The sequence below is a fragment of the Microcebus murinus genome, chromosome 19 (genome assembly GCF_040939455.1).
Source record: "Microcebus murinus isolate Inina chromosome 19, M.murinus_Inina_mat1.0, whole genome shotgun sequence".
Taxonomy (NCBI): Eukaryota; Metazoa; Chordata; class Mammalia; order Primates; family Cheirogaleidae; genus Microcebus; species Microcebus murinus.
The window spans coordinates 37,303,153-37,314,107 of record NC_134122.1 but is presented as its reverse complement, the minus strand read 5'-3'; the positions used below and the strand labels follow the sequence as shown (position 1 = coordinate 37,314,107).

The 10,955-nt window shown below is 48.6% G+C and overlaps 1 protein-coding gene across 2 annotated transcripts; it reads right to left on the bottom strand.

Moving 5' to 3' along the window:
- Positions 1 to 1,326: 1,326 nt before the first annotated feature.
- LOC105871038 (apoptosis-associated speck-like protein containing a CARD) lies at positions 1,327 to 2,641 on the bottom strand. 2 transcript variants are annotated; one of them, XM_012764135.3, is made up of 3 exons: positions 2,270 to 2,641; positions 1,994 to 2,047; positions 1,327 to 1,677 (listed from the first exon to the last, which is right to left on the bottom strand). In XM_012764135.3, exons 1-3 carry the CDS (start codon positions 2,541 to 2,543, stop codon positions 1,388 to 1,390), a joined length of 618 nt encoding a protein of 205 aa, XP_012619589.1. In that variant the 5' UTR covers positions 2,544 to 2,641; the 3' UTR covers positions 1,327 to 1,387. The 2 variants fall into 2 exon arrangements, with proteins under 2 accessions (XP_012619589.1, XP_012619590.1); XM_012764136.3 differs by having other exon boundaries at positions 1,327 to 1,682; positions 2,270 to 2,640.
- Between the last annotated feature and the right edge of the window lie 8,314 nt (positions 2,642 to 10,955).

Here is a 10,955-nt window from a genome sequence, read left to right as displayed (position 1 = left end):
CTGGTTTCGAACTCCTGAGCTTGAGCAATCCGCCTGCCTTTGGCCTCCCAGAGTGCTAGGATTACAGGCATGAGCCACCAGGCCCGGCTGGTATTTCTTTTTAACGGGGTTCAATCTAATGGAATCTTTTGTGAAATTCCATGATAGTGGTTTGCTTTGCCATAGGGATACTATGTGGGAAGTGTGTCAGAGTTTGGAGGAAGGGACGCCTGTGGGCATTTGGGGGCAGGTAGAAGATTTCAAAGTGTCCAGAGCTGAGGGATCAGCATGTGCTAGGGCTCTGGGCAAATAGTGCTGCAGGGATTGTGGGATATTGTGAAGAGAGGACAGGAGAGGTTGGATGGGGTTAAGGGCCAGGCGAGAAGAGTTTAGGTTTTCTGTGGAAAGTAAGTCTATTGCCATGATGAGTTTTGATTACTCTGGTGCTTAGAGGTAGACGAGGGGCAGGGTGGACCAGTAGGAGGCCGTTTCCAGATAAGACATTATTAGTTGTAAACCCAGTTGGGGGCAGTGAGTTTGGAAAGTGGTTGTCAGATGGTTTCTAAGGATGGGATACTCGGCCTTCTGGGTGTTCTGCCTGTTTCTTTGCACAGCGTTCAAGGCCAGAAGGGGTTGGGTACAGTGTATTCTCAAGATGTAGTCCTAGGATCCTAAATAGCTTTTGGAAAGACCCCTTAAGTGCCCCTTAAGTATTTCCTAGAGAGAGATACTCATATTTTTCTTTGTAAGAAAAAAGTGCATCAGGAATCAAAACACCTACCAGAATTCATTTCCTGAAAATTTGCTTTTGTGGTTGGCATGTTTTCTGGGCAAAGTGTGAGCTATAACCCTTCCTCCAGGGGGTGGGGTGGAACAGAGGGAGCATTTAAGCCTGCTAGTGCCAGTGCCAGGAGGAACCCTAGAATTATATTTGGTGGCTTGTACTCTTCTGTGCTTACTGTTCTAATGTCCCCCTCTGAAAATTGCTTTAATTTCCCATTTTCCCCCCTGTAAAAACGTGAAAGGTAAGAAACTTTAGTCTGTTTCTAATGCCTCTGACAAATCTCCCCACAGTTTCAGGCCCCTTTGTACTTGCCTCTTTTAACCTTTAGACCTTGGCCACAGGACTGTAATTTATAATTTCCTCAAGGATAGAGCTTTTTGGAGTAGCACTGTGAGGCAGGAAGTAGCACTATGAGGCAGGAAGAGCAGAGGAAGCATTTGGAAGCCTGAGCTCTTAGAAACGCTGAAACTAGGGCGAGCATCACCTGAGCCTGTGCAGCCTTTGGAAGCCTAGCTTAGCTCTGCATGCTCCAGTCTGGAAATAGGAAAAAAACCACAGTAAAAGCAGGTTTTTCATATATTCTTCTTTAAAAATAATACAGTCCCGATGAGCTGCCTGGAATTGTCAGGGGTTGAGTTTGGGGCCATTGCTGGAGAGAGGCCTCAGCTCTACTCCAGGTCGGCCACCAGGTAGGGCTGGGTCTCCCTTAAGGCCTGGAGGAACCAGTCCTTGCAGGTCTGGTCCCAGGCTGGAGCAAAGCTGAAGAGCTTCCTCATCTTCATTGGATTGGTGGGCTCCGCCCGCACTGCCTGGTACTGCTCTTCGCTCAGGACCTTCCCATACAGAGCATCCAGCACCCCATCGACGTCTGTAACCCGTGCGATGAGTGCTGTCCGGTGGCGCTCCACGAAGTGCTGTGCTGGGGGTGGGAGGGAGGAAAACAACTGAACCAGCGCCCTGAGTGGGCCTGTTCTTGCTGGACACAGCTTGCTTCAGAAATTCCTCTGCAAACTTCAGCGGTGGGGCTCAAAGGGTGCAGTGGGATGAGTCTAACTTTGTGCCTCCCTTTTTCCCTCCGGCCAGGCTCTGTGCCCAGGGAGGGGTGTGAGTGGGTGGGTGGGCAGGGTCAGCCCAGCCTTGCTCTGGCTGTGGGACAACAGGTAGGCTGTGCAGGGGTGTGGTGGGGCTGGAGAGGGCCCAGGCAGTCAAGGTTGGGTGTGCAGGACTCACCTGGCCTTCCTGCTATCTGTGGGGCCATGATCCCAGCTGGCGCAGCTCCACGGCCTGTAAGAAAAGAGTCAAGTGGTCCCCTTTCCTTCCTACCTGCCTCCAGTCTCTCTGAAGTGGCCTGTCCCCTTGGTGGGGATGCCAAGTGCAGAAAGCTTTGTCAGCAGAGGAGCTTTGTTTTAGAGGGTAGGAGGAACAGAAAGCGGAAGAACCTAAGGGGCAAACTTTCTGGGGGAGGGAAAAAAATAGGGGTAGATGAGGGGACATGGGCGAGCTCACCCTTGAGCATCACCTCCTGCAGCCGCTCTGCCATCTCCAGCATGCCCATGTCGCGAAGCACGGCGGCCGTGAGCTCAGCTCCATACCCCTCCAGATAGTAGCTGACGAGCTTGTCGGTGAGGTCCACGGCGTCCATGGAATCCAGCGGCCCCCGCGGGATGCGCCCGTAGCCCTCGCGCAGCGGTACTGACCGCAGCTTCAGCTTGAACTTCTTGAGCTCTTCGGCGGTCAGGTTCTCCAGCGCCTCCAGGATGGCGTCGCGCGCGCACCCCATGGCTCTGGGGTCCCCCGCCGCCGCTGCCGCCTCCTACCCTGTCTGCCTGCTGCGGACCAGGAAGTCTGCTACGGGGCGGGTCCTGGGACTCCCCGCCTCCCCCCAACTCCCACCTCCTGGCTCTGGGCCTCAGCCCGTTGCCCTCCAGCAACAGTCGCTCCCGACTTAACCCCTTAGTTCCCGTCCACCGAGGCCTGCGGACTTGGGCGGTCAGGGGATGGCAGGATTGCGTCCTCCAGCTGGTCTGCGAAGTGGGGACTGGAGGGGGAAGAGAGGGGCTCATGAGTGCCACCTGCATCTCTGGGCTTGCACCAGCTAGCACAGACCAGGAACCTGGGCTTGCTCTCACTGGATTTATTGGAGCACCAAGGCTAGAATTTTAGAGTTCTAGAGCCCTGAAATCTCCACATTTCCCTGAACCTTAGGATTCTCCCGTTCATGTCACAGAATCTTAGAATCATAACAGCTAGAATCATGAAGCTTCCCCAAATCCACAGACTCGGGAGAAATTAGGTTTAAAAATGGGTGGAGGGTAACTGTGTGCTTTATTTCTCTGAGCCTCAGTTTCACTATCTGTAAAATGGGGATGTTAATATTCAGCCACTTAATAATATTCCAATATAACATAGGCAGTCCGATGGCTCCTGAAACCTTGCCAGATGCTTTCTGGGGAGTTGGAATTTGATCCCAGGAGCTGAATTTCATGTGAAGTGGTGATAAGAGCCACTGGTTGAGGACATTCTCAACTGGAGGGAAAGTTATGGGTGGAGAGACTGCTATTCTGGGCCCAGGGGGCTTAACCCAGAAGAGCAGGTGAAAGATGGTGTGGGGCTGGCATTGGAGCCTGTACTGTACCCATAATCTTTAATTTGCTCTTAACATGGCTGGGAAGGTCAGCTGGTCTGGCTCCTGGGGCCTCCCTACCCTTGTCTTGCACCACACCCTGCTTTCTCTCCATCTACAAGCTCCAGCCACTATGGCCTCCCAGTTCCTCAAATGTGCCAGGCTCCTTTGCTCTCCAAAACTTTGCACGTGCATAGTCGCTTCTTGGCCTTTTGGCTAAGATCAAGTGCAAACCTTTGTGCATACTGTTCCCTCCACCTTGAAATCTCTTCCTTCTTTGCCTGGCAAATGCTTGAGACTTTAGGTCTCAAGTTAAATGTCACTTCCTCTGGGAGACCAGGCTTAGAGTTCTTCCCAGGCTAGTTCATAACACCTGCTACTTATCTGTAGCTCTCATGGCAATTGTAACTACCCCTGTGTGCTTGTTTAGCACCACTCTTCCCTGCCAGTCTGTAAATCATGTCTGTCCAGATCATTGTTATGTCCTTAGCATCCAGAATGGTGCCCAATAAATATTTCTGGAATGACTACTGAATGAATGGGCCTTGCGGCTCAAGGGAGGATACTAGTAACTGGAAGGTGTGCCTTATATACAAGCTCTTGAAAGACAGGCAGCTTCCAGAAGATAAAAGACTATGGACTTGAAGCCTTACAGTTCCTAGTTTGAATCCTGGTTTTATATCCTATGTGGGTATTGGGAATCCTTCAGTTTTTCTTCTCATCTGGGTTATGACATTCAGTATTCCTTCTAGTGATATGACCTTGACATACATTTGTTTATTTATTGGGCATTCATCCCCCAACTAGAATGAGAGCTCCATGAGGGTCAGGGACCTTTGTCTGTCTGTCTTATTCATTGTTGAATAAGCATCAAGAAAGTACCTGGCACATAATAGGTGCTCAGTAAAGATTTGCCTAGTGAAAGAATGAGGCTGTGATGCCTGCAGCATGTTGCCTTCTAGCTAGTGGGCACTGCTCCCTATCCTCGTAGCACATTGCCCACCCAGGCTGGGCAGCATCCTCACCATGGCCAGCACTTACGGTGCAACAGCCAGTGTTCCTTGGCTCGTGGAAGTTTATTATCATACCTTCTCAATGGTCTTTGTTCTTCTAGAATCTCCAATTCATTTTGTGCACTGTGGCCAGAAGGATGCATCTTCCTGACCCACACATAAGTGATCCTGCCTGTTCCCTAAGGAGACACCTCCTATGACTCCCCAGTGCCCTCAGACTCAAATCCAACCTCATTGGCTTGGACTTCTTGGTCCTTGTCAATCTCTTCCCCTGTGCCTTCCACCTTGCTGGCCTCTGAACCTCCGCATGTGCAGCACCTGCTCTCTGCTTGGCCTCTGTTTGGCTCTTTTCCCTCTTGGTCTACTGGGTGAGTTTTTGCCTGTGCTCTGACACTCAGCAGGAGTCACCTTTTCTCAGAAATAATAGAAATAATTTGAGTGTTTCTTTAAGCTGTGATCTTTCACATGCATTCTTTCTTTTTTTCTTTTTTTTCTTTTTTTTTTTTTTTTGAGACAGAGTCTCACTCTGTCATCCTGGGTAGAGTTCAGTGGTGTCATCGTAGTTCACTGCAACCTTAAACTCCTGGACTCAAATGATCCTCTTGCCTCAGCCTCCCAAGTAGGTGGGACTACAGGCAAGGGCCACAACACCCAGCTAATTTTTCTACTTTTTTTTTTTTTTTTTTTTGAGACAGAGTCTCGCTTTGTTGCCCAGGCTAGAGTGAGTGCCGTGGCGTCAGCCTAGCTCACAGCAACCTCAAACTCCTGGGCTCGAGTGATCCTTCTGCCTCAGCCTCCCGAGTAGCTGGGACTACAGGCATGCGCCACCATGCCCGGCTAATTTTTTTTTATATATATATCAGTTGGCCAATTAATTTCTTTCTATTTATAGTAGAGACGGGGTCTCGCTCTTGCTCAGGCTGGTTTTGAACTCCTGACCTTGAGCAATCCGCCCGCCTCGGCCTCCCAAGAGCTAGGATTACAGGCGTGAGCCACAGCGCCCGGCCTTTTCTACTTTTTGTAGAGAAGGGTTTCTCTTGGTCTTGCTCAGGCTGGTCTCTAACTCCTGCCCTCAAGCAATTCTCCTGCCTCCGCCTCCCAGAGTGCTAGGATTACAGGTGTGAGCCACCATGCCCAGCAACATGCATTATTTCTAAGTCTTAGAACAATCTCTGAGATAGGGAACAGTAGTCTCATTTTACAAGTGAGAAGACAGGCTCAGAAAGGGGAAGGACTTGCCTAAGGTCACATCACTGAGGGTCATACCACTTGTCTGTCTAGCTTCTGAGCCAGTCCTGTGTACTCTTCTCTGTTGTCTTTCCTCTCCTTTCTGGGCAAAACGAATTAATCCTTGATCATGTGCCCAGAATGTCCCTATGATGCCTCTACCTTAGCGGTTGTCATATAAAGTGTCCAGTTATTTGGCTTTTCTCATCAGACCAAGAGCTGTTTGAGGGTAGAAACCAGCACTTGACCCCCCTCTGGTGCATAGTACCCAGCACAGAGCTTGGCACAGACCCAGCCTTAATAAACATTTGTAGAATGACAAAAGAATCCTAGAATCTAGAATCATAGAAATCTGCTTTTTTCACTTTGGTAGAATCTTAAAAGCTTTGGGTGTTTGACGCATGGAATTTTAAAAACAATTGCCTGCTTGAATCCCTGCACAGAGCAGGGGTCCCCTTTGCCACGTGGCCTTCTGACTGCATCTCTTGAACCCTTGTTTGGGTTGAGTGGCCTTTGCTTTAAGTAAAACTAACATGATAGCTTTCAACTGAACTGTTGGGGCTACAGGGAAATGCACCCAGGGGAGTGTGTGGGAGGGTGGGGAGAAGAGAGGCCCAGGAGGAGCAAGTGGTGCTTGCTCACGTCCAGCTTCCTGGTGGGGAGGGTGGTGAGCATAGGGGTCATGGTGTGAACTGTGCCCCTTCCCTTCTTTTTGGGCCCAGCTTATTCCTAGAATCAGACCCTGGTCAAATCCTGCAGACACACACATTAAGACTGAGACAAGGAAGCTCCTGGCTGTGATTATCACCTGGTAACACCTCAGAGCAAATGTTAGCACTTTGGTGAGATATCACAGGGAGACAGGGACAAGGTGCTGGGAAAATACAGCCATTTCTCTCAAATGGGAATCAAATCATACTCGGTTTGATACCACTCAGCTCCTGCTTTTCTACTATTCCCTATCTTTTTTTTTTTTTTTAGACAGAGTCTCACTCTGTTGCCTGGGCTAGAGTGCCATGGGGTCTGCCTAGCTCACAGCAACCTCAAACTCCTTAGCTCAAGCGATCCTCCTGCCTCAGCCTCCCAAGTAGCTGGGACTACAGGCATGCGCCACCATGCCTGACTAATTTTTTCTATATATTTTTAGCTGGCCAATTAATTTCTTTCTATTTATAGTAGAGACGGGGTCTCGCTCTTGCTCAGGCTGGTCTCAAACTCCTGAAATCAAATGTGCTAGGATTATAGGCGTGAGCCACTACACCCGGCCCACTATTCCCTATCTTCTGAATGTGTTTTGTAAGTTCTAGAGCATTCTACAAATAGAGGTAGTTAATATCATCATTACCATTACATTACCAGAATAATTTCCAAGAACCTGTTTTCTCCTCTGTAAGGTGGGAATAAACACACATACCTCATGGGGTTGTTGGGAGAATTAAATGAAATTATGTATACTAAGTGCTTAACACAGTGTCTGGAAAATAGTAAGATTCAGAAATGGAAGCTTAATAATAAGACAGTAATTATCATGGGGTTGGGAATCTAGTAGAATGCTCTGGAACTTACTACATCCTTTTAGAAAAAAATAGAGTTTCCAAAAACTTTATTCCCTGCTGAGTTCAGAAGTTACAGTGTGCTCTTAGAGTACTTTCACCTGCCAAAAGGGGTCACTTGTTCTCACTGAGCTCCAACCTAAAACTGCTGCAGGAGTGAGACTTCCAGTTCTTTGAGAAATTGTTTTTTGGAAATTACTCCGAAACCCTATAGTGCTAGTAAATGATGAAACACAGATTAAAGCTGCGTCCATCTGACCCCTAGGCCCAAATGCCAAACAACATTTCAAAAGTCCCACTCTCTGTCTTCAAAAATTGACAAGTTGCTTGGAGATATGTATATAGGAAATAAATATATGCTTCTTCCAGACTGTCTGGAAACACCATTAGGAAGGCAGATGTTTCAATAATGGTAATGATGATACTAACTTCCTCCTATTTGCAGAATGCTCTAGAACTTACAAAACACATTGAGAAGATAGGGAATGGTGAAAAAGCAGGAGTTGAGTGGTGTCAGACCCAATATAATTTGATTCCCAGACCCTCTGTCTCCTGGCTGTGACTTAGGGAAGTCACAGCCCCTCTCTGGACCTGGATGCTGTGTCAATGATGTGCTCACCTCACCAGTCCCAAGCGAAGTCAGTGCTCTGAGTCAGGATTTGAACCTGGTAATGGCAGTCACTGCTGCCTAAGCCCTTGGGTGCCAGCACGCTGTTTGTTTATTTGGCATATTTTCTAGTTTAATCCTCATGACAACCCTACAGGGATGGCATTATTACCCTACTTATATTGTAGCTGAAGATGCTGAAGCCCAGGGAGGTAGGTGATTTTCCTGGGGATTCCCAGCACGAACTTGTGATGACAGCATTTGGGACCTGCTTCTATAGCGGCCCTGAGTCGGGGGTTTCTGGCCTCTCTCTGCATATATCCAATAACAAGGAGTGCTCACCTTCCAAGGCACTTATCTCTCTAGTTGTGGAGAAGCTGTCCCTTGGGAGAAGCTGAAATCTGTCCCCTGTGAGCTCCGTGGGCCCCATGGACCTTGTAGGGACCTTTCACATCTTTAAAATGGGAACTTGCAACACTAGTTCCTCACCCTCTCCTGCCTGGACATGGCTTCTTGCCCCTTCTTGTCCTTATTTGCTTAAGACAATCAATATTCCTTCCATTCCCAGAGGCCAGACCTGGCCCATCTACAGAGAAAGGTTGTAGTTTGTTTTTGTTTTTTTTTTTCGAGACAGAGTCTCACTCTGTTGCCCAGGCTAGAGTGAGTGCTGTGGCATCCGTCTAGCTCACAGCAACCTCAAACTCCTGGGCTCAAGCAATCCTCCTGCCTCAGCCTCCCGAGTAGCTGGGACTACAGGCATGTGCCACCATGCCCAGCTAATTTTTTTTTCTATATAATTAGTTGGCCAATTAATTTCCTTCTATTTATAGTAGAGACGGGGTCTTGCTCTTGCTCAGGCTGGTTTCAAACTCCTGACCCCGAGCAATCTGCCTGCCTCGGCCTCCCAGAGAGCTAGGATTACAGGCGTGAGCCACCGCGCCGGCCGAGGATTGTGTTGTCTATCACCTTTCTGTCCTGGACACCCACTTCTATGGATGAGAGAGGCAAGTGACCAGAATCTTCAGCCCCACTTGGCAGTGATGGAAACTACAGATGAGATCTAAATTCTGGATATTGAGTTGTTGAGCCTGAGTGGCTTGTGGTTTCAGAGACTAGCTCCAGATATACCCCATCCCCACCCTTTCCTAATGATTACCCAAGGCTGAGTCTGAGCCATCAAAAATGGAAGAGAAGAAATCAGAGACTTGAGGGTAAAGAGAGCAGGGAAATAAAACTTACCTGGATTTTTGTGTCCCAGTAGCTAGCTTCCTGACCCTTTTCATGTACCACAAGAATTAAATCTGTAGTCATTTATGTAGGTAATTGTTCTGATCCAAAAGAATAATAAGATATTTCTCCTTGTGAGAGGATGAAAAATGATTACAGCCTAAACAAGGGCCCCAGGTTAAGCCCTCAGGGTGCCAAGGAGCCTGGAGTAGCCATCTTCCTAAGCAGGCCAGGTAAGCTTGTGCCATCAGCATGCAACATGCAAGAAGGAATAAACCCCAGAACTTGGAGACAATTCCTAGGACTTACCATAAAAGCTGAGACATGCAAGGGGCTGTCTGGCTCCTGGAGAGATTTTGTTTGCTTACCAAAGTGTTGGAGCAAGGCGAGGAACAGGAACTCAGAGGAGAGAATGGCTGAGAGGGGAATGAACAAAACAAAACAGGTAAGGGCTGAGGGAAGAGAAAGCCGGAGAGGCCAGATGAAAGGCACTGAGTCTGCGTGTTTATTCATTCATTGAGTATTTACTGAGCACCTATTGTGTGTCATGCACTTTATTCAAAGCTGGAGACAAACAGTGAGCAAAATTTATATTCTGATAGGAGGAGACAGACAATAAACCAATAAGCAGCACGCCTGTGATCATAGCACTACAGGAGGCCAAGGTGGGTGGATCATTTGAGCTCAGGAGTTTGAGACCAGCCTGAGAAAGAGTGACACCTCATCTCTACAAAAAATAGAAAAAAATTAGCCGGGCATGGTGGCGCATGCCTGTAGTCCCATCTACTCGAGAGGCTGAGGCAGAAGGATCGCTTGAGCCCAGGAGTTTGAGGTTGCTGTGAGCTAGGCCGACGCCACAGCAGTCTAGCCGGGGCAACAGAGTGAGACTCTGTCTCAAAAAAAACCCCAAAAAAACAAAACAACAACAACAACAACAAATAAACAAAAACCCAAATCGAACAAGCAAGTAAAATGTATTGCATGTCAGATGGTGATAAATGTTATAGAGAAAAATAAAGCCAGGAGGGGAAATATTGGGGAGATAGGAGGCTTAAAAACCAGAGAGTTAGGAGAGACCTCAGTGAGAAGGTGATATTGAGTAAGGATCTGAGGAAGGGGAGGAGGAGAGCCAGGCAATAGCAGGGTTTGAAAGAGTGTTCCAGGCAGAGGGGATGGCAAGTACAAAGTCCCTGAAGCTGCAGGGAGCAAGGGGACGGGGTGAGAAGCAAGTCAGTGTGATGAATGAGCTCAAATTGGGTAGTGGCTTGTGGGCCACAGTGAGGACTTTGGCTTTTGTTCTAGATAAAATTTCAACTGAGATATGAAAGATAAGCATACAGGAAGGCCTGAGGCTCCCAGAGCAGAATTGAGTCCTGAGCTGCAGGCTCTGGATTCAGTTCATTCATTCATTCATTCAACTGTGTCTCTATCACTCATTCTCCAAGCATTTAGGGAGGCCTACTTTACCAGGGCTTGTGCTGGGCACTGAAGAGACCGAATGGGAAAGACCCTCCTCTCAGATCTGCAAGAAGAAAACCTTTTAGGGTGGGGTGAGATCCTGCCGTCCTGTAGGTTGGGATACTACTGTCAGTGACCTTGAGCCATAAGCTTGGGGATTGAGTGGGTGACAAGCTGGGGAGGGGCCACAGGCAAGGAGGGAGGAAGCCTGAGAGTGTGGAGGCTGGCATGGGGAGAAATGGGAGACCACTCTCCTCCCCAATTTTCTGTCTTTTCTGCGCTGTGAGAGGCCCTGTCTCCCTGCTGGTTCTCAGCTCTTGCTCCTGGCTGAGCAGGGGAGAGGACAGTGGATGGGCCAGGACAGGTGGACCTGACATGTGATGCCTGCCCGTTGACTACTCAGTCCTCACTTTTAGAACAGTTTCCAGAAGTGATGGGAGGGGAGGGGGAGGGCAGCTAAATATAGTCCTGGGGCCATGGCTCA

What these genes read in the sequence shown, in the direction of transcription:
- LOC105871038 (XM_012764135.3), bottom strand. Translation starts at nt 2,543, where the DNA reads ATGGGGTGCGCGCGCGACGCCATCCTGGAGGCGCTGGAGAACCTGACC. An exon ending in GCAGGAGGTGATGCTCAAGG is followed by an intron (nt 2,048 to 2,269) that starts GTGAGCTCGCCC and finishes CTTTTCTTACAG; the next exon opens with GCCGTGGAGCTGCGCCAGCT. An exon ending in ACAGATAGCAGGAAGGCCAG is followed by an intron (nt 1,678 to 1,993) that starts GTGAGTCCTGCA and finishes CCCCCAGCACAG; the next exon opens with CACTTCGTGGAGCGCCACCG.